Raw genomic sequence first — 23,237 nt, 5'->3', positions numbered from 1 at the left:
TTCGCGAGGCCCTGCGAGTCACGTATTACTAGTCATAAATTAAACCAATGCTTCAGGGATCGATTTTAATAGAAAATTCCCAGTGTTATGGATTGTTGTTCACAGCCTTCATCAGTATCTATATTGGTCCGTTAATGGTCTGGTCTTTAGGCTTCACAGCAATTAGTCTACTATTGATATTTTCAGCTGAGAAATCGAATGGTGGATTTCCCACCCTGCCTAAAAACCGTTGTTTTCTTTCTTGCGTGACAACTTGCAGATCAAAACCTCCATGTCTAGTTGCCCATAGCCATTTCATAAGACTCTCTATACTTTCAAAAACAATCTTGCTGCCATTGGCATAGTAGCTTTTCACGACTTCAAATCCTACTTTTGCGCACAGGCGATCAATATCAACCCTCGCAACGCAGTGAAACATGCTCTTACATCGTTCTTCGATCTCAGGAGTGGTCAACTCTTCATACGCGGCCACTACAAAGGGATGCAAGGAGTCTACGTATTGTACAGCAATTTTTCCGCCTGCCTTTAAACTGCTAAACATGTTCTTGAACGCATCTTCTTTGTTAGGAATCCAGTGAAGCACTTGATTCCTCGCGAAGCGAGGCCGAAGGCCGAGCGTAGCGGGGTGTATAATTTTGTCCCTCAAAGGGCTCAGGCGGGATGAAATCTTGTGTGGAGTTTACGGTCATATATATATATATATTTATTTATTTGTGAGCTTGGTGTGTGGCGGAAATGACGTCACACGGCCGCCGCGTGCTGGTGGCCTAATGGTAAGGCGTCGAACTTGAAATCAGATCTTCGGGACTGAGGGCGCGGGTTCGAATCCGGCTAGGGTTTTTTTTTTTTTTTTTTTTTTTTCCTTTTTTTTTTTTTGTGGGTTCGAATCCTGAGCCTTTCATTTTTATCGTTTTTCTTTTCGGATTAAAATAACACTGATTTCCACATAATACTCCCTCAACGCCTATTCAGGCTATAAACCTTTCATCGCCATCAGGGGCGCGCGGGCGGAGGGTTCGAATCCTCCTGCCGTTCGTTCTTCTTTTTTTTTAATGCCCTCAAATAAATGTCCAAAATGCGACTATCCAATAATTTGTCGATGATTTTGAAAATAGCCTGCGCTTCCCAACGCTTTATACCTCTTTACGAACCTGAAAGAGCCGCCATCTTCAAAGCGGAGTAGACCCTGGGAACGAGGGTGTCGCGGCCATGCCCCTTACTAATTTTTAACAAATATATCTTCCTGCCTACTGTGGAAAATTGAATATGTACAATGTTCAACTTCAAATAATCCACTCCAGAGCTTCGCGAGGCCCTGCGAGTCACGTATTACTAGTTATTATTATTATTATTATTATTATGGGGTAACCGGCCACAATGCCTCCAAGACAAAAAAAAACCTTCACAGCATATAGAAAATAATTAATTCTTGTAAGAAAACAACTTCTCTCAAGGAAAAAAAAAACTTGCTGCATATTTTTCGTTCTTAAAATGTGTGGGTGTTAGTCTTCAAGTGAGCTTATTCCACATGAAAGTACCAGGGGCGTTTTGTCTTGGAGGCGCATTGACCTACATTCAATATTATGTCAGATGATATGAATCAAATCAATTCAAAAAGATTCGGCATGATAACCTAATGAAAGAGGGCCTTGTTATTTACATTTTCGTTATAGATCCCTGACAATAACATAAAGGCTTACAATAACAAATAGTTATTTCTGCTACCATTCACTCCTGCTTTCTTGCACTGTTTTGCGAGCTGTGTAGAAAGAACAGCAAACAACCCTTGGAGGCACTGCAGGACTAACACGCGCGCACGCATCATTTCATAGCAGTTCGCACCTCTTGCAAATGTTTTTCATTTACATGACTTGTCCAAGTCAGACGCGCATAAAACACGATCGTAAGTGGTTTTGAATAACTGTCTTACCTAATTTGCCAGAATGCACGGTAATTCAGGTACATTTCACCCAAACATCCCAAAATACGAACCCATCTTCAAGTGACCACAGCAAAACATCACAGGCCACCATGTGCAAACTAGGTAACCGCGTCTGCGACCGATACCGAACAGGCCTGCCGAAGATTGGTCGATCTTTTCCGATTGTTGATTTTACCCCCTCCCCGAAAATAAATAATAAAAGGGAGAAATTGGAAAACAGCTAAATAAAACAAAATTAACGAACGAAAACCAAAAAAATCAAAACAGAAAAAAAAAAGGAAAAAAATTAGGAAGCGAGCAAAAACATAAACAAACGCGTATAATTTATTACAGGAGTTGTAAATCATGTTTATTGGCTCTGTCAGGATTTACTCCTGACTCCGTAAAGAATATGCATGGCATCAAGAGAAATAGCACATACGGTTTACTAAGTACACGAGTAACGTTCACTGATCCGTAATCCTTGATTCCTGCAGTTCCCAATCCCGATTTTCCACCTAGGAACTCTTACTCATTACCAGTTTCCTCTGCGCAGTTTTTCATTCCTCGGGCGCGTGACTTTGATAAATTTCCTTCGACCGTGATCTAAAAATGTCATTACTTCGCTTTGGAATCAGGCGTTTGAAATGCGCCAATTTTAACAGATTCTTTAGCAGTAGTTCAACAGAGAGCAGTTCCTTCTTCAAGCTTGACGCAGAGCAGAAATCACAGGTAGGTTTATCTTTATTGCGAAACATATGTGGTCGTGAATTATCAACATACAGTTCAGAAGTAAATTGCCCGCTTTTTTGGATAATATTGTCGTCAACATTAGCCGATTTTTTAATCTTCAGTTTTTTATGATAGCTAACTATGCTTATATAATAGAAAAAAGTGTATTGCTTTTGCCTTTATCTCGCACCTAGATTTTTTCCGTCAGTGTTTTCGTTCGTCACGCAATATTATTTTCAGCAAAAATTGCGAAACAAACAGATCGTTTGCGAAAGATGACTCAATTATAATTAATCTGGCTAATACATTTTGCGATGGAAAATAAATTTTCTTTACAATGTATAAGAATAAAATGAAACCGCCTTAGTTTTTTGAGCAAATTTTACTAAAAATAACATAGTTCTTGTTGCAACTAACGTAGGCAAAGTTTGCGTGACAACACAATCTGATGTCCGCACGAGTGAACCTCTCGTAGGCGTAAGCGACGAGAAGATAAAAAGATCAATATGTTCCCATTCAATTCACTATAGTTGAAACTTCTCTTTTAATAGCGGCCATCTCTTGTAGTCGACCGCGACCACTTGTAGGTCTGGTGGTTTGAAATTTTTTATTGTTTCCACCCCCGGTTACATGATACAGCCCATTGTATATCAGCCTAGCCTAAACATAAGAGTTTGTATGGCGATCGAATGTAACGATCGCAAATGGGAGTTCGAATAAAGGAAACGAAATTTAAAAAAATGACTTACTTCTCCTCTTCTCCGTGTTAATCGTGTTTCCGTAGCGTTTTAGGGCCGTTCCAAGGCGACACCAGTGAGTTTTAGTTTCACTGAATTTTTTTCTAAAAATCCGGAAAAATGTTTAGAAAAACCGCAAGAATTACTGCAGAGACTGTATCTCCAATAATGTGAAAATCGCGGTGGAGTTTGATTTAGTGAAGCCTACTGGCAACTTGTACCGACAAAGTGCTCTAATTGAAGTCATTGCAGATTTTTCATTGAATTGTTTAGCATCTAGTCACATGCATGCAAAAACTAAAATACTCTTACCTCCAGAAGAAGATTTTTTGTAACGCTAATTTACAGTTCAAGAGTCCTTTATCTTCAAATGTGTGACGGCAAGTTATATGAAAAGAATCGGTTAACGCGAACTTTTATAGGTAAACACACAAGTACCTTTTAGGTACTAATTCAGTTTTGTAACGTTGGCAGTTTTGGGCTTCATCAACGTACATGAATGTCGTTAATAACCAACAGCACGCGCTGAATTATTTCAAAAAGTCAAAATGCGTCTACGACATTTGCGCGCGCTGAGGTATAATACGAAGAAAAAACCCGTTGATGCAGGGTTTGTGACGAAAAATTAGCCTTGCTTTACCGCAGCATCGCTTCAGTAGGATTCTGAAACTTGTACAGATGCCTGACTCTAACATATTGTCAATTGATAATGTGGTCAGGAAAAGAGAAGTACTTTGTAATAGGGAGACCCACATTGCCTCTCACTGATCCTGTGTTCGTGCGCGAAATCAGTCGTCGCGCGAGGCGCCTTGATCCCTGGTTCACCAATATACTACGTCGATATGCATTACAAGAAATGATACAGGCTTAGTCACTTGTAGTACAGATGAGCCTATGGCGCACTGTTGGGGGGCCTTTTGGAGTTTCTAGGGCCTGTTTTAAGGTGGCTCGATCGGATTTTTGAGTGACGATACCTTTCAACTTTGAGCAACTTGTATGTCACCGTAAGAGGCAGCGATCCGATGTAGGGTGAAAAACAGCGCAATGTTTACCTGAGTTAAGGCTTTAAATTATTAACTTATTTAGAATGTTTCAATTATTTTGAAAATCGGACATTTCATTACATATATATTCCTCTTTTTGACTGCCGAGTTTAAAAAAATTCTATCGAGCGCTTTTTATTTTGCGATCATTTTAGTAAGCGAAGGCCCGTTTTCGATAAAAGAGCGCAATAAAACTTCATACCAGTTGATATTCAAGCCGATGTTTCAAGAAATCAAATGAAACGATTTCTCTGAGATTTTCTCCCAAGGTAATTGGATAGTACAAGATTCACTTAAGGCCAAAATGTTACTTGATCGGGCCTTGTGAACGTTTTCTCAATAATGTTTTAAGACTGCTTTGTTTTTGTTGTATTTTAGCACCTGAAAACTTCATCCAAAATTTTCTCGAAAACGCTCTCATAAAAATTCTTCAAATTTTGCAGACCTTGAGAAAACTATGTCAAGTCCAAGATCTAGCAGCCTTTTTTCAAAATTATCCCTCTATTAGAAGAAAATCGGTCTCGTGTAAAATGGGTGGTGACGTCATTATGTTGCTATGGTTACTCCGATTTCGACGAAACTTATCTCAATCGAAACTTTCATCTTCCTTTAGTACAGCTGTGCTGATCGATTTTCAGTTGGATTGTTTACGGTGACATACAAGTTGCTCAAAGTTGAAAGGTATCGTCACTCAAAAATCCGATCGAGCCACCTTAATATATCAGGCAGATTACGGCGTATGGTCGACCGCAAACGCAATACAATAGCCCGACTGAAAGTAACCGACTCTTGCCTGAAGGCGTCTTTGAACCAAAGAGCCATTTAAATTAGCATTGCGATTGACTACCAGCAGCCCTCTTTTTTCTCTCATCCCGTCGGCGTGAAGCAAATAAAAAAGGAAAAAGCGCAAGTGGAAAAATAGCCGTGGGAAAGCTGTGGCGATTCGCGATTTAAATTTGCGCGGCCATTTTCCACTCGCGCTCGACGGACTGAAAAATAAGAAGGGCTGCTCATCGTCTTACTGTCTCGCAGATATTCGCTCAAACCCATCAAGGTCAGACTCATTGATCGAGTATATCAGGACGAGAGGAATAGTTTGTTGTCCTGAGGTGGAGACAGAAGTACATAATGTAATTCTGTTCGCAACCAGAAGCTCCTGTCGCAGCGCATAAATAACCCAGACATTTCTTTCGTTTACTTCTTGTGTCAAAATCGCGTTCTTCGCTACAAATTCGTCGCGTGATGTGTTTAGACCAATCACACACTAGAAAGATTTTTTGGTGAATTATAATCCCATATATCTTTGAGTTTAGTATATACTCAAAGGATATCAACTGTTCTTGTCTTCCTTTTTAGTAGAATGAGCCCGAACCACAATATACGCACAATAACAGACTAACGGTACAAGACGTCATTCAAACTCAGATATTACCCCCCCTTTTTTTTGGGGGGGGGGGGGGGGAAGGGGTGCTCGTCAGAGGTAGGTGCAAAGAAAAAAGCAAAATCAAGCGATGAGTGCAGGTACTGTAGGCTGCGAGTATCCGTGTGGCAAGCCTCTACACTCATCATTCCAGCGGGTTATCACCTTCCAAGCTCGCTTTGCGAGGAAATGGTAAACGCTCATATTCTAGATATAGACGTAGGGTAAAGTAGGCTATCTTTTGTCAAAATATGATAACATCAATTTTTTTGCCGTGTTTCATAGTACGAGAGAGATGGTTATTTAGCAGTTAAAGATATATTCAATGAAGAGGAAAAGAAGGAACTTATCGAAGCTATGGACGAGCTCATTGAAATGTAAGGATCACTTTTGGAGTGTTTTTATTTTTAACTCGGTGAAAAAGACGCATTAAGAGTGCAGGGATAGCATAGTGGTTGCAGCGCTTTCCGCTAACATTAGAAAGATCTTTATTAATAGAGGCTGGGACAAAATAGTGAACAACACCAGTAAATTTCGTAGCCCTCTATTTAAAAGCTAAAAATTTATTTAAAACTACAAAGTTAAAAATTATTTACAAAAACTATTAACAACCATTGTGGCCCAGGTTCGATTCCTGCCTGGTACTATAATTATGTGGGTTGAGTTTGTTGTTGGTTCTCGCCTTGCTCCAAGGGTTCTTCTCCGGGTCCTCTGGTTTTCCACCCTCCTGAAAAACCAACATTTTCAAATTTCAATTCGACCAGGCAAGAATACCTGTATGACAACCAGCTAGAGCTGATGTGGCTTCCTCTCTAAAATAGCAAATTCAGATTTTTATTTGACACTCAAAGATTTATTTATTTATTTATTATTTATTTATTTATTTATTTTTCTTCCCTTAGGAGCACCGGTAAGACAAGATCCGACAAGTACTTCATTTTGGAAGAGAACCATTCTTCCGCCAAGGCGCTTTTAAAAAGGTCACGTGTAATCTGTCCATCCCTGATACATCCCGTGTGGCACAAAGCTCTGCGGCATCCAAAGCTTTTGGACATCATATCACAACTGGTAATTTCCATTTCTATCTGTGTTGTATTTCATGTTTTGGTTATTGAGCTATTCGAACGTCCTGGTGCTGCTTGGGTCAACCCTGCATTGTTGTACCCTTGTTTACCACCTTGAAATAACTCGAGACCAGTCTCCCCCTCCCTTCCCCTTCCCCACCCCGGCCTCGTAGCTCAGTCGATAGAGCAACGGTGATCTACTCCGGTAGTCACGAGCTCGACTCCCACCGGCGTCAAAATAATTCTTCTTCTTTTCCTTGTGCGGTCACCAATTCCCTTTCTAGGACTATAAACGCTCAGAAAAAAAAATTCAGCTGTTATTTCCAGCCCTAAATATCAATTAATTTATTCTCAGTATTCTGACAAGGGCCGTCTAACGCTAACTACACGAGTAATAATAGAAGTAGTGTTAGGGTGAGTCATGGCTGTTTATTCTCAAGCCAACATTATTTTTCCTCTTCTGTAAACGTCAGGTTGAAAGCTCTTCAATTCGATACATAATGCAAGAGAAAATTCACATGAAATACCCCGGTGCGGATGGTTCAAAGGGAATCAAGTGGCATCAAGACTGGGCGTTTCTTCCTCACACAAATGACAGTATTGTTACCGTTGGCTTAGCTGTGGATGATTCTACTAAAGAAAATGGTAAGGTGTTATTCTTTTTAGCTTGATGTCCGTGCTCGTCGCGCTGTTAAATAAGATACAAGCTTACTTTTTACATTGTCGCAAGATCACCCGTTCTCAGTTTTCGCCCTTCGCGCCTTGAAATGGCTAATTACGTTTACACTATAATTCCAGATGAAAACAGCTTTGTTCTGTAATGATTCAAATAGATAATTTATCGGCGAAATTTACGACTGAATGAGAAACCTGAGTCGCGTGGCCATAAGAACCATTCAATGATGTTTGTAGTCCAGTCCCTGAACTCCCTCTTCCGCGCGCCCTTTTTTGGGATTAAACCCAGGCACAAGTTATCCTGGACTCTCTTTTCGCGTCTGGGTTCAAACCTTATAAAGGTCGCGCAGAAGAGAGATTACAGGGACTGGACTATGATGTTTGAAACCGTTGCCGATGAGAAATTCTTCCAAAGGAGAAATGATATAATTTAATGTTAACGTTAACGTTTGTTCCCCTTTAGGTTGCCTACAGGTCGTGCCAGGTACACACAAGCAGCCGATCCTGTCTCACTTCAGAAATGATTCTTTTGTGTCAGAAATAACAGATCCGACCTTTGACCCCAATAAAGCAGTCTATGTTGAAGTGCCAGCTGGGGGCGCTTCATTCCATCACGTGCGAACTGCGCATGCCTCAGGCCCTAACAACTCGACTCGCTCAAGACGAGTGTGTTTTACTCAATACTGTGCCACAGACGCCTGGCCTCTCATTGGTGTTGTTGGACCGGAGGGATATGGTGTCGAAGGCCCTGTGGATTGGGAGCGGTTTTGTTCCACGGTTGTGCGGGGTTCACCAACTTTCTATCCACGTATGGTGAATATTCCGATATCGTTACCTTTCCCTTATGACCGAGGATATGACGTGTTTCACGAGGAGGGGAATAAGAAAGAACAAGGCACAGCCTGAGGTGGGAGAAATTTGCCTGCTGAATTCCAAAACACTACCAAGACTTTAAGCTCATTAATATTTTAAGTGGAATAATCCTTTTTGAATCAAAAAACTGGTTTATAAATTCTGGGTTAGTTTAAAATTAAAAAGGTATTTATCTGTACTCTCTGTATTACACATAGAATAGATCCGATTAGATAAGTAATTTACTTAAAATATTATATAAAGACATACATAATGATTAAAATAACAACGATAAGTTTATTTTGCAATAGTGCTTAACCTTTCTCGACTTGGATTGTCGACGCATCCGGCCTGTCGGAAGGGATCATCAACAGTGAAAACCAGCAATGCTCTTTGTCCTTTGGGCTCGCCACGCAATCTTTTTTGGCGGGGAGAGCGATGGAGAAACGCGTTACATTATGACCATTATTTGATTTTTTCGATTATAGATTTGTTACTCGTATGCTACCCGTAAGTACTCATATGTTTTGTTTGGTTTACTTATGTTACACAAAATATAAAAATAAAATAAAGTGAAGTGAAATTGAAACTGGTATGCACCCGTATGTGTCCTTATGTTACTCGTATGTTACGGGTAAGATTGTAAAGATGAGCTATTGATCTTACAACATTTCAAATTCTTGACTTTTTTTTTCGTTGCGCGACAGTGAAATCCAGCAATACGTTTTGTCCTTGGGGCTCGTCGCGCAACCTTGTTGAGGAAAAGGGGGTGGGGGAGCATAAAATGAAATGAAATAGGAACTGGTATGCACCCTTATGTATCCGTATGTTATTTGTATGTATCCGTATGTTACTCGTATGCATCCGTATGTTACTCGTATGTTACCTGTATGTACCCGTATGTTCCCGTATGTTCCGTGTGTTACTCGTATGTTACCCGTATGTTACTCGTAGTACTCGTGTGGTGTATTAGTCATGATCGTCGGAAGGAGCATTTTTTCAAGGAACACAATAAATATCTTTAAATTAGTAAGAGATCAACTTACAGCGTCTGTATTGAATTCAAATTAAGCAAAGCTAAATAAATAATGTTTGAGAGAGAATAACCACGGGGGTTAGCAGATATGACGATGCATAATGAATAATAACAATGATGATAATGAATTTATATAGCGCATTTTTCATATATAATTTTCTAATGCGCTGTACACATACTGTAATTTACTACACAAAGGCCAGACCACAACACCAGGAACTTCGTGCCCTACTCTTTGCGAATAGTGTGTGGGTTCTTTAACGTCCCCTGTTATAAGACTGAAGATACAGGAGACGGAACCTACGGTTTATCGTCCTTTTCCGAGAAGACTAGAATGTCTAACCATTTGCATATGTAATTACAAAGGCAGCACATTCTCCTCAGTTATTTTAAGACCCTGAGTGTTGGTCCGGTCTGGGGTTCGAACCCACGACCTCCCGCACAGCAGTCCGGCGCTCTACGAACTGAGCTGAACAGGCGGCGGTAACAATGGTCGTTTTCACACTACAGACGGACAAAGTCTAGACGGACAAATCGTCTACACGGTCAAATCGACTTAAATTGAAAACGGGACGGACACGATTTTGGACGTACAAGTCGTCTGACTGATTTGTCCGTCGATTTGGCCGAGGACCACTTGGTCGTCTAGACGGACAAGTCGTCTAAAAGCCGTCCTAGATTCACACTAGACGAACAAATCGTCAGTCGTACTTGTCCGTCTTCTAGTGTGAAAATGACCAATTATTCACCGAAGTGGTGACGAAGAGTGGTGATATATCCACCACATTCACCTACATTGGATATACAAGCTGAATAGCAAACGGACCAAAACATCACTTTCGGTAACCAAATCGACGCGGGAAACCATTTTGTTTCTATTCGGCTGCTCGAAGGTGAATAGCACTTTGCTAATCACAGACACCTCCGAGTTAACCAATCAGAGCGCGCGAAAAGCACTATTCACTTGTATACTAACTAAACCCTATTCACAGGTTTATGTTAAGGTCGCGGGGGATACCTACCGCATGAATAAATTCATGAAGGAAAATTTTGCTTGACCTGCATCTTTTAAAACGCTTATTTCTCAGCTGTTATGGGTGCGATTAAGCTCAAATTTTACAGAGACATAAAGAAATGATGAAAGATATTGAATGTTATCTTTTATTTGGTAGATTGCACTTAACGGCGATGTTATAGCCTCGTGAGTGCCAAATTGGGAAAACACGATTTTGTGGTAGAGTTTGCGGAACGAGTAGGAGACAGCACACTGTGATCTTGTCAAAAACTAATCAGTAAATACCTCTAGAGTGTCATAACAAAATCTTGTGGCTTTGCGGGTAGTCCCTATTTTTTTCGCTTCTCGCCTTGCCCCGCCTCCTCCCCCACGCGTAATTTTTTTCGCTATAAGCTCGACGAACTCTTCGAAAAAAAATTCGCTTCAAGCTTGACGGACTCTGCGAAAAAATAGGGACTGCTCGTAGTCTAGCTCTAGCATGTCCCTTAGTGTCACTAATAAACTCTTTGATTCTCTCTTTCTCCCTATTTTACTGTACGGCTCAGAAGTTTGGGGTATCTACGATAAAGATGACATCGAAAAAACACATATATATTTTTGCAAACAATTCTTAGGAGTGAATAAACAATGCCCAAATGTTGCAACCAGAAATGAACTTGGAAGGCTTCCTCTAAAATTAGCCATCGAAACCTCCATAGTAAAATTTTGGATTCATCTTCAGAGCTTACCAGAAAATAACATCGCTAAGCAATGTCTACAGCTTTCTAAGGAGATGGCTGATAAAACCCAGACAGGTCTAATGCTTAAAATTAATCAGTTATGCAATAAATACAACTCGAGCTCTTTAATATTAAATGAAAACAACGGAAAACTCTTTACTTCTTACATTAAGCAAAACATTAGCAAAGCGTCAATAGCACATCAACTAAAACTAATTAGCACAAACAGAAAATTACAATTTTATCATTCATTTAAAAAAGATACCGAAAAAATCTAGTTTTCTGGACGCAATCAACAATCCTCACCACAGAACTGCCATTAGCAAATTTCGACTTGGGAATCACAAATTACGTATCGAAACTGGTAGACACACAATACCCAAGACTCCTATTAATTTGAGAATCTGTTCTTTCTGCCATTCGGATGAGATTGAAAACGAAATGCATTTCTTATTTTCATGCAAGCTATACGAAAACCGGCATACGTTTAAAGTTCTTTAATGAAATAACCGCCAAATATAGTATTTTTAACGAGTTTGATATTAATGCAAAATCTTTATTTCTTTGTAACAGCATTGATCCTTCTGTTTGTCGATCAACTGCTGCTTTTGTTTTTCAAGCTATGTCTCTTAGACATGAAACTTTATTTTCCAAATGATAAAATCGCATTTTTGTTTTATTTCTGATACTACTTGTAATTTCTCAAGTGTAAGTAGGTAATGCCATGTATCTTTATGGAAATACCTCAATAAATTGTTGTTGTTGTTGCATGACCGACGTATCTTAAAAAATCACTGAACCCTTCCTTTTGATAGCCCCATTCCAAAGGGCGGTATTGTTTTACAAAGTGGTACAGCAAGCGTATCGCAGAAGGCGTATCTCGACTACCTCGAAGTGTTTGCCGGAGCACATCCAAGACTCACATCTTCAAAGGTACGTTTACCGAAGCTCAATATTCTCAAGTCTTCACTTCACTTTTGCGACTTCTTAAGAGCCAACTTCTTTATAATAGCGTTTGTTATTTATGCATTTCCATGTGTTGCACATCCAACATTTAAATACAGTGAACTTTGTTGACTTGATTGCCACTCCATGCGTTGAAAAGAACTCTTACAAGGAATGGGCATAAAGAGTTTGAATTGCTTTTGAGTTTTTCTATTTTTGAGTTAAACTCTTTCGCATTTTTTGAGTTAAACCAGAAGTACAGATTATGTACTTCTGGTTAAACTCAAGAACAGTCTAAACACTAAACCAGCGTACTAAATTGAACATCTAAAATTTCTCTTGCTTTAATTAATTTTATATAACCGCTATTTCCAGCCGAAATTTTGTTAGCGTTGTGGCTACTGAAGCTTTCCTCGATTCGTCTATCGCATAGATCAAACTTTTTCCAAAAGATGCAAGAAAGTTTGAATATCCTTTCTTGCGTGTAATCCAGTAATTCAAATTCTTTTCAAATCGCCGTTGATGTATTCTAAAATCCATCTTGCGAAATTGAAAAAATTTGCATGTCAGACTAAAAAAATTCATTACATAACGTGTGTACTAGATAAAGTCTTGACTTTCCCTTTCAGTTCATAATCTTTATTTTTTTTATATACTCATTGCATAGATTACCTCTTTATTGTTTGTTGAAATTACTTATACCAAGCCAGAGGTTTAATTTCAAATAATGCACGCAAATTCGCCGAAAGCAATTTTATCTCGCCTCATCTCACCTCACGTAAAGAAACAAGTAAATAATAAAATTCCTTTTGTCTCCTTTTTGCTTACAACTGGTTACCAGTTTTCTCTGCGCTTCTTCTTTCCTTAGGCGCGGGCCAATTCTACGAGATATAATAATAATAATAATAATATCTTTTATTTCACTTTCGCATGCTATTGGTCGTGTTTACCTTTCACACTCACTTTCGATCTCTCATCTTCATTCTCCCTCCTTCCTCCGGATTGCCTTTGTTCCTTGGGCTGCTTTCTGCCCTCCGGCATGGCTTCCACCTTCCCTGTTCTTTCGTTGGTTTGCTGGGCGACTGCAGTTCTACGTCTCGTCTTTCATTGCTGCTTCCGTTGTCCCTGGGCGTTCCTTCTCTGTGTTCTGGTGTTGTGTTTGTTGTTTCTGCGTTCGCCTTTCCCTGGCATCCCAGGGGTGTTACCGTCTTTTTATTTTTGCGGCCCTCTTCTCGTTCTTGGTCTGCCCGCCCCATACGTTTGCCGTTGTCGTGTGTACTTGTGTCGTTTTGTTCGGTGGTGCATGTCGTGCGTTTGCTTCTGGGTGTTACTTTGGGCGTTCATGGTGTCCCATTTGGTTCTTTCCGGTACGCCCACATCTGGGTCACCAGTTTTTCGATCCTCCGTATCTTCCCTGGTCCTTGCCGGCCTCATACTCTTCTCGGTCTTCCCTGATGTGGGTTGCTGTTTGCCCCACTTGTTTCTCTTGCTGCTTCTCCCCTTTTCTGTCTTCATCTTGTGTGTCATCCCGTCTTGTGTCCCCTTCACCTTCGTTCTCCGGGTCTCGATGTACAGGTCGGACCCAGTCTGATCCTTGGCGCCGTCTTCCTTCTCCTTTCTTGCCTTCTTGTTCTTCGTTGTCTGTCTCTTCCATACCACAGTCTAAATGTCATACTATTAAAAAATGTCATTACTTCGCTTTGGAATCAGACGTTTGAAATTCCCCATTTTCAGCAGATTTTTCAGTAATGGTTCAACTGAGAGTAGTTCCTTCTTCAAGCTTGATGCAGAGCAGAAATCCCAGGTATGTTGCTTTTAGGTGGCTGATAAAGGTTTCCAGCACTTATACTTTGTAATACAGTCAACTCTCTCTAAGATGGACACCTTCGGGACCGGCCGCAACTGTCCGTCTTAGAGAGGTGTCCGCCTTGAAGAGAGTCGAGGTAACATGACACCAGTAATTCTGAGATACTGCAGCAAGACTAAAATAATAAAAGAACCGTATTCGCTTATTAAAGCAAAAGTTGAGTGCTTCTACAAACTGTAATACTGTAAGTAGAAAACGACCTTTTTCATGTAAGCAGAGAAGTAATCCGTTTAAGTGTCGTTGTTTTTGGTTAGTAAGCTTGGTATACACCTATCGTTAGGGTGCTGACTAACTTTGCTTTAGGTCGAAACGAATTTTGGAAGTATTTTCACTAATAAAACATGATAAAAACCACTTCTCAAGTGTCCGTTAATGATTTCAAAGTGTTCGTTGTCCGTCTTAGAGAGGTGTCCGTCTTATAGGGAGGTTGGTTACAGTAAAATGACTGAAAAACGGCAGGGACCATTACAAGGTGTCCGTCTTATAGAGGTGTCCGTTAAGAGAGAGTTGACTGTACTTTGATGGGCCCGGGCACTACTATAACTCTCTCTCTCAACTAGGCTTGTACCGAAAGTGCTAGCACTTTTTTGGCATAATTTGGCTTCGCGAGCATTTTTTTTTACATTTTATCCAAAAAAGCACTGCTAGCATTATTTTGGATTTTCGACTGATTATTTGTATAATTTTGTGTTAAAAAGCACAATCTGACTTCATTTATGGCGTCCAAAGATGCGTTATGCCCTCATTTTAGTCAAAGGAGCCGAGGAGGCCTGGGGAATAGGTTTGATCGGTTTGATACGTCAGTGATTGCCTTCTAGAAACCCAGTCCACCACACTCCTTCCAAGGTGACGTCATCCACGTTGTCATCAAGGAACAATGGAAGTCAGCCAGCCAAGGCAGAGATAGCTCGAGAGCGTAATTTGACATCAAACATTGATCGTTATATTTTATTGTTGAAAAATCTAACTGAAAATCTGAAAAATGTAATATTCTATGTTTAAGAGAATTATTTGTAAATTTACACCTCTAAGTGGACAGTTTTGTAAAACAGCTATTAAGTAAGTAAGTGGGAAGAGCAAGAAAGTGAATAGAGCGGCTATGATATTTATTGTTGTTAAGCAGAAGCAGTTTCAATGTAGCATGGACCGTTAGTGTTTGTAAGTAATGTAAGTTTCTTTTTGTAAGAATGTCTTCGTGTTGCAATTAAAAAAAAACTACTGTAATGCTACACAATAATGGTATTATAAGTGATAAGCTGCTGCTACAATTATGGTTTCAAACTAATGCCCAATCATTGGTTAGTAAGTTGTTAGTTATTTGCTTCTTATTACTGGTTCCCATAGTAACCGCGTAACCTGTTAAAAACACCCTAATTTTAGTGTTTACAGTTCTAAAACGAGCTCGGTGACCCCATTTTTATTATTGAGTCATGACCACAGGTTTTTGCAAAGGAAGTTGTCCTTCAGTAGCATCTTGAATACGATGATTGAGTCGAGTAAAGCTTGAGCCACTATTCCGATACTGTATTTGGCGTTAATTTATTCCGAGGTCTTGCCAATACACGGCATACTCTACAATCCAGGGTACAAAACTGAAATTAATGAATTATAGGTAAATAGTTGTACGAATTAAAGCGATTGAAACAAACAACAATTGATGAGTTCTGATCTGTACAAATGGTCAATGAATTCTGTAGAAAGTTTGAAGACTTAAACAAAAAATCCCTGGGTTACATATAAACATACAGTGAACAAGAGATACTCTTGTTAGCAAATGGTATCTGATTGCATTTGTTTCTCTGTTTTATAGTGGGAGACAAATGGTTACTTAGCCGTTGCAGATATATTCAACGAAGAGGAAAGGAAAGAGCTTATTGAAGCTACGGATGAGTTGTTTGAAATGTAAGAACACCTTTCAATCGTTTTGAAACTGCTATTGATATAGATACTGTCTGCTTTTTACGCAAGGTAACCTATTTTAGAGAAGACCATTTGCTTCCCCACTTAATATTCTTGCAATATTTTGGTAAATGGCGAAGAACCAAAACTGTGAAGCTAAGTGTTATATTTTCTGTTTTTAGGGCAACCAGTAAAACAGAGTCCGACACATACTTCATGTTGGAAGAAGGTCATTCGTCCGGCAAGCCGATGTTAAAACGATCACGTATTATCTGTCCATCCCTTGTACATCCCGTGTGGCACAAAGCTCTGCGGCATCCAAAACTTTTGGACATAATTTCACAGCTGGTAATTTCCATTTATATGTGTGTGCTGTTTCTCTTGTATGACTTATGAACGACCTATTCTGACGAAGGGCATCATAACGCCCGTTATTTGATCTGTTTAAAATAAAAAAATAAAAAATGCTATTCTATCCGTAAAAAACGTCATCACTGTTGGCTTACTATTCTTCACCACCACGAAAATGGAAAAACAAAAACTCATATCACACACCACCCCCCCCCCCCCTCCCCGCCCGCGTCCGCACAAATAAGACTCCGTGAAAGCATTATGTCATAAGGGATTATCTATTGGTATTGACGTCCTAGAATCCACCATTTTGCTGGATCAACAACGATGGACTCCTGTTATGTCACCAAACAGAAAAACTCAATCGAAACAAATTAACTCCAAAACGACAAAGATTTAATAGTACGCTTACTCTGCATTTGTACTGCAGAAAACTTTCATAAAAAATTAATTATTCTTAACTATGCTAGATTGGAAGCTCTTCAATTCGACACCTAAAGCAAGAAAAAATACATATGAAAATGCCCGGTAAAGACGGTTCACTGGGAATCAAGTGGCATCAAGACTGGGCATTCTTTCCTCACACAAACGACAGTCTTGTTACTGTCGGTATAGCTGTGGATGATTCTACTAAAGAAAATGGTACGCATCAGAGGTTTCGCATAAGGAAAAATGCGATGAATGAATGAATTATATGAAGCTTTTAGTTAGTATTTTTATAATTTAATTAGGCCCCGTCCACACTGACCCGGGTAAGTTTAAAAACGCATCTTTTTTCCCCAGTTAGGCCAACCGTCCACACTGAAACGGCGTTTTCGAGTCACCGAAAACAGGGCTTTTCAAAAACGCTCACCAGTGAGGCGTATCGTTTTCAATTTACCAGGGTTAATGTGCACGGAAAACATTTTGCGCGGCAATTTCAAATTTCTCCGTTTTCAAATTTTCCAGGGTCAGTGTGGACGGGGCCTTACTGTTTTTTTACAATTAACTTTGACGAATAAGCTAGTCTTTTTATTCATTTTAGTCTTTTTATTCTTTTATTGAACATTCATGCGTAGCGTGTATTTAAAGTTTTGAAGAATTGTATTTATTTATTTATTTACTTAATTTTTCATTGTTAAGCGCTATTGGTTGGAAATAATAGCGCTCTATAAATAAAGTGTTATTATTATTATTATTATTATTATTATTATTATTATTATTATTATTATTAAATGAATGAATGATAGTAATATTTTCATATTTTGTTCAATTTTAGGCTGTTTGCAGGTCGTTCCTGGATCTCATAAACAGCCACTCCGCGATCACTTCAAGGATGGCGTTCTTGTGTCAGAAATAACAGATCCGACCTTTGACTCCAGTAATGCAGTTCATGTTGAAGTGCCAGCTGGGGCGCTACATTCCACACAATGTTAACTGCGCATGCTTCAGGCCCTAACAACACGGCTCACACAAGGCGTGTGTGTTTTATTCAATATGCTGCTACCGACGCCTGGCCTCTCACTGGTGTTGTTGGACCGGAGGGATATGCTGGTGTCGAAGGCCCTGTGGATTGGGAGCGGTTTTGTTCCACGATTGTGCGGGGTTCACCTACCGTCTATCCTCGTATGGTGAATATTCCCATCTCGTTACCATTCCCTTATGATGAAAATGTCGATTTGTTTTATGAGCAGGAGAATAAGAAAGAGCAAGACGCAGCTTGAAGCGTTGGAAAATGCACCAGAAGAAATTAAATCACAAAAAATACAACTCGGGCTATGAACTATTAGGAAACAATTTTTATCGAAAAAGTTAGTTAGTCGCAATTTTAGGCTAGATTAATTGCCTATTATACTTCACTTAGCTGCTGAAATAATCAATGTACCTTACTTCCTTCACCATTGTCTTTTGCTAATCAGTAGAAAAGATATGGAATAAAGAATGGAAGAAAATAAAGTGCGCAGTTTTAGTTACTTCTTTTGAATACATGTGGTGTTTGACTGCTCGTCCAGCCAATTGCATAACGCCAACCCCATTTGAGGTGTTACAATGTAGTTTGCCAAGCCTCGTGTATTGTTTACCTTAGTTTGTTTTGACAAAAACTGTTCCACTCGAAACAAATAGCTTTCACTTGCTTTGCGATGATGTATCAAACGATCACGATCAGTCATTAACAACTCGTACCAGAGGAATTATCCACAAGGCCAAGCCAATAAACTACTATTGCTAACGCGAGAAGGTTTAATATCTGAGAAATAGCAATAAGCTGAAATTCTTTGCGGTGAGGCTAGATGTGAGTGGCTAATACGTGGCGGCATTAGGCAGCAGTTTATATAGCATGAAAACAACATGGGATATTGCTACTCTCTTTGTACAGTATGCTGGTCCCTGCAAATCAGTACTTTTTAAGGTTGCCATAACAACGTGTCGGTGACCTTGGACGAAGAAGCGCCACTCGCTTTGAAGGTAGATTGACCCTGGGGGTGAGCCAAACATTTTCCATGCAACCACTTTGGCTCTTTTGACTCGCATACCTACCAGAGACAAGTCTGGACAAAGGAACATATGCGTATAACCGGAAGGGCCAATCTTTGGCTCGATTAGTAGAGTAAACGCTCGGGAAAAGATGGCTCAGGGGAGAGGGTAAAGTAAGCAGGAACCGCTTCCTCGAACTCCCAATGGAAAGAAAATAATTGTTTCAGATAGCGGGAACGAAATAACAGAGTAGGCATTTATTTATAAAACATTGCTACATGGCAGGATAACAGTGGTTTATTCTTGTGTCTTGCCTATGTGATCGTGAATTACATTCGAATAGGTAAAATTAATGCTCTGTAGAACATTACTGAAGAATTATAATACACTTACAATAATAGTTATACAATTCACTTATATAGCGCCGAGCCCCCAAGTCCATTAGCGCTTCAGAATATCGTTTTTAAAAGCTACAGAAATAAAATAAAAATACCTAAAGTACAAAGAGGCTTATGAAGCGCAATAAAACAGTGCAACGTTGTAAACCTCGGACGTACAAGCAAATTCATACCTAACCTGAAATCATACCCTCCCTCTCTACTACTGCTGCGGGGGAAGAAAAAAGAACGCACGATCGCAGGTTAATTCATACCCCCACCGTAGTACAAAGGGGGTGGCCCGGTAGGGTGGTTGAAGCCCTTAGGTAACACTACAAGATGACATATTTTTTTGTCAGATGTGACATCATATGACGTCATTAGAGACACCCTTTTGGATCCGCCGTCTTGCATTTCGCTATTTTGTTATAAAGTCCGAAAACAACAGTAATATATACAAAATGCCCATGAAATGTAAAAGTATACGAATCGTAAAATTTCACGAAAGCTTCAGAACCATAGAGTAAATCGATATCCCTTTTCCTAAATTACAATAAATCCTCTAGTCCCTCCCATGGACGTCCAAGGGTTAAGAGAAGTAAATACACAAGGTGATACGGGCGATGTGAGCATCATTTTGTTCTTCGCAGCAAGATATAAAGATATATAAAGAGTATTTTCCCGTCTTAACCAAACTAAATACCACAATAAACTCTACTAACGCGGTGTTCTTATCAGGACAGAGGCTTCTGATTCAGACCATCCCTCAACCATAACTGGTTTTTCAATAGAACACTTTAAAAACCGTTTCAGTTGAAACGGTTAAAACCCACTCAGCCGCGTTCAGTTGGTTAAAAGGATTGTTTAATACTATTAAACGGATGTGACCAAAAATAGAAAGCCTAGAAACATCAGGCTTGAACGGGAATTGAACTAATGACCTCTGCGATAGCGGTGCAGCACTCTTTCCCAACTAACTGCTTATATAAGTTGAGTACATAAATGCAATGATCTTTCACGCGTTAACTGACATTTTGTTTTTAACCTAAAACGGTTGATCCCAACCTAAACTGTACAGGGGTGTCTTGGGGTGTCGGTCAGTAAGTGCAATGAACATGTGTTCCTCGTTTTTCTTGTTTGTGAGTCGGTGTGCGGAAAGGGAAGAAATCGCTTTAGTAAGCGGGTTAATATTGTGATTCATACTTCTTTCAACTGTGCTTCAAATGTGTTGATGACAATCTCGTCTCCAGAGCCCCCCTTTTTGTCCAGCATTGTTAACACCGGCGACTGTGCCGCTTGCCGTGCCAAGCTCGAATTGAGAGTCTCGTGAGTTAATTACCGACTTCTGGTCGTTCCTGTTCAAAGCTGTTTGTGCGATAATCGAAAATGGGCACTTTGGGCATGGTGTTAATAATAAAAAAAATCTAAAGCGGGTTTGACGACGAGTTTGTGTGCATACTGTCAAATCTCTCCTTGCGAGCACTTCCTTTAGCCCATACTCTAGTTTCGACCGCTTTTTTAAATTCCCTAGGTCGCTTACGAGAGCTTTGACAGTATGTCGTTACTTGCTTGTTTTTATGATTATTGTTATTTTTCAAAATTATTGAGAAAACAACAACCAAACATTCATACAAATTGGTCCTAGGTAGTTGTCCCCCTCGCTGTACCTGTCTGGATTCAAGTCCTCAGTGTACCACAATCGGTACTCCTGACCAGCAGTCACTACCAAGGGAGTTGTAAATGTAAATACCAGCTCAGGGGAATTGGAAGTGAATCCAGGAATGCTGTATCCATTGTATGTTGTATCCGGGTAATCCTCAGGGAAAACAACCTTGTTATTGTCATCTGTAAGAAGGGTCATGATTGTGGAGGAGCGGCAACCCCAATTGCTGAGACGATTCTGGTCACATCCCACCTGACCGTCAGTATGCACCAACTTTATGACGTCGATTTTACCGGCCATGGGAGTCAAGAATACCCCATAGGTATTACCTTTAGCTCCCATGCAAACTTTCCCGTGTACTTGAGCAAACAACATTTCTACAATAAAAACGAACATCATAACCTGAAAAAATGATTCCTTGCGAATAATATGAGAATCAGGGATTATACTTAATAATTAAAAAAAATTTAAATAAAATTGCGCAATTTCCGAAGTTGTAATGACATTTAATAGTTACTGTTTTGAGATTTATATTTGTAAGATTTTGGCCTGTTATTAGTTGCATTTAAACATGGTAAGGATGAGACGGGATTTTTGGTAAAGGTAATATCAGTTATTTTCCATAATGGAAAATTAATAGCTTCCTTGCTGTAATTTCACTTTGATTAGGTAGTTCAAAATTACAGTCTGTCTTTCCTCTTTTTGTCCAACTCGAAAAAAAGAGATGTGATGATACTAAATCAGTTTCAAGCAAGTTAGAGTAAGTCTACATTGAAATCATTATGACCTTTGTTCATTTCATTTTTATAACTTACCACAGTTTTTGCCAACATACAATGGAACGCACTCGCACCAGTAATCATCTTGTTCGTACAACGCGTGACAGGTGCTGTTATGTTTGCAGGGATCGAGTGAGCACGGAGTCTAAAATAGAAATTATTCAAATGTTAACGTTGTTAATACATGCAGCGAATTTGCTTAACACTGTCTTTCAGGCCCTGGTAGATTCACGATAATCTGGTATATAACACGCAAATTTCTATGAAACAAGACTGAATTTGAGCATGCGAAATTTTCTTTGTATGACGTGAGCATCTAGAAAAGTAAACTTTCATGTTTTACCACACAAGAGTATAGAAACGGATAGTTCCCCGTTTACAGTTTATCCACTTCAGAGAGCTGTTGAGAAAATTTACTTCTACGTGTGGACAGAGCGGAGAAGTTTTGAAGTTGCCGAAAATAAGGTGCTGTTATGTTTAGAAGGATCGAGTGAGCAAGGAGTCTAAAGGAAAAATTATTGAAATGTTAACGTAGTTAAAACAGTAAATTTGCTTAACATTGTCTTTCAGGCCCTGGTAGATTCACGATAATCTGGTATATAACACTCAAATTTCTATGAAACGAGACTGAATTTAAGCATGCGAAATTTTCTTTGTATGGCTTCAGCATCAACAAAATGATCTTTCATGTTTTACCACACAAGAAAATAGAAGCGGATAGTTCCCCGTTTACAGTTTATCCACTTTTTTTTATAAGCACCTGTTTTTTAACTTGTTTAATAAGTAAGGCATACACAAAAATAATACATACATACAAGTTCACTCAAATTAAAAAAAAATACGAATTCGAAAAGGGAGTTAAGAGGTCAACCCTATTCATTAAATTCCCCTAAAAATACTAATATTAACACAACGATCTTCACGTTTAAACAGTCCCGAATCCAAATTTATTATTCAGTACTCTGACCTCGCATGCTCTAATTTAACTCATCCAACGGTGAATGCATATTACAGAAGATAGTTGCCAGATAAATAGTTTCTCTAAAAGCTTTTGCATTTAAAGTATAACACTACTTATATATACACCCAATACTCTGTATGACACTGTATAAAAGTTAGTTTCCGCTGAAATTTTACGGAGTTTACAAGTGGCTAACTATAATACTATACCTTGAGACTGTAATGATGGAAGTATTGACTTGGTCCAAAGCTGTTAGAAGCGTTGTACTTATCTGTAGGCAGCAACTCACAAACATAGTTGCCGTTGTTGTCAGGGTTTGCAGCAAGGTTTGTTGAGAAACATCGCTGGTCTATTAGACAGCGACGTAAACAAACGTTTCGATCAGTGACAAGAGTGGACTCCAACTCAGGAACATCAAGTACGTGGAAAAAGTGGTCGTTAAAATGAGCGAAACGAAAATTAGTATTGCGTTGAATACTTTTTAGGGTAGCTGAAATAAGTTGGGAAGAAAGTAATGGGAAGAAAAATGTTATCCAGATGTTAAGCATTGCGAAAGTTGTGTTAAATGGATCTTGAAACGTTATCTTCATTGTTTACTATTACCTTCGGCGTGGAGATGTCAAGGATCTTTGAATAACGACAATAAGCTGTAATTGGTTGCTATTGGAAACCATTGACCAATTACAGGTCACGCTGATTATCCAAGATTTCAAATCTTCATCAAATT

At 39.4% G+C, this 23,237-nt stretch overlaps 5 protein-coding genes across 8 annotated transcripts in view; 3 read left to right on the top strand and 2 right to left on the bottom strand.

The window, feature by feature from the left end:
- The window catches only part of LOC144635377 (transcriptional protein SWT1-like), a 29,145-nt gene extending 25,275 nt beyond the window's left edge, over positions 1-3,870 (bottom strand). For 2 of the 4 annotated variants that reach the window (XM_078494488.1, XM_078494509.1), the window contains exon 1: positions 1,931-2,047. The gene's annotated coding sequence lies outside the window, so the exon portion shown is untranslated. Of the gene's footprint in view, positions 1-1,930; positions 2,048-3,402; positions 3,495-3,702 lie in introns of those variants that run through there. The other 2 variants (XM_078494495.1, XM_078494503.1) reach the window with 2 other exon arrangements.
- The window catches only part of LOC144635549 (uncharacterized), a 184,253-nt gene that overhangs the window by 59,316 nt on the left and 101,700 nt on the right, over positions 1-23,237 (top strand). The window lies entirely within an intron of this gene.
- LOC144635421 (putative alpha-ketoglutarate-dependent hypophosphite dioxygenase) lies at positions 2,264-10,625 on the top strand. Its single transcript, XM_078494534.1, has 5 exons — positions 2,264-2,653; positions 6,139-6,230; positions 6,756-6,921; positions 7,391-7,562; positions 8,056-10,625. Exons 1-5 carry the CDS (start codon positions 2,534-2,536, stop codon positions 8,496-8,498), a joined length of 993 nt encoding a protein of 330 aa, XP_078350660.1. The 5' UTR covers positions 2,264-2,533; the 3' UTR covers positions 8,499-10,625.
- On the top strand, positions 11,268-18,206 carry LOC144647645 (putative alpha-ketoglutarate-dependent hypophosphite dioxygenase). The gene is made up of 7 exons (XM_078507396.1): positions 11,268-11,289; positions 12,030-12,147; positions 13,897-13,963; positions 15,837-15,928; positions 16,108-16,273; positions 16,747-16,918; positions 17,535-18,206. Exons 1-7 carry the CDS (start codon positions 11,268-11,270, stop codon positions 17,690-17,692), a joined length of 795 nt encoding a protein of 264 aa, XP_078363522.1. The 3' UTR covers positions 17,693-18,206.
- Positions 19,014-23,100, bottom strand: LOC144647629 (uncharacterized). The gene is made up of 3 exons (XM_078507395.1): positions 22,720-23,100; positions 21,586-21,694; positions 19,014-21,147 (listed from the first exon to the last, which is right to left on the bottom strand). Exons 1-3 carry the CDS (start codon positions 23,098-23,100, stop codon positions 20,708-20,710), a joined length of 930 nt encoding a protein of 309 aa, XP_078363521.1. The 3' UTR covers positions 19,014-20,707.

Source organism: Oculina patagonica, chromosome 1, assembly GCF_052425735.1.
Source record: "Oculina patagonica isolate OP01 chromosome 1, crgOcupat, whole genome shotgun sequence".
Classification (NCBI taxonomy): domain Eukaryota; kingdom Metazoa; phylum Cnidaria; class Anthozoa; order Scleractinia; family Oculinidae; genus Oculina; species Oculina patagonica.
The sequence above is the reverse complement of the archived record's forward strand: the minus strand, read 5'-3'. Positions and strand labels throughout refer to the sequence as shown.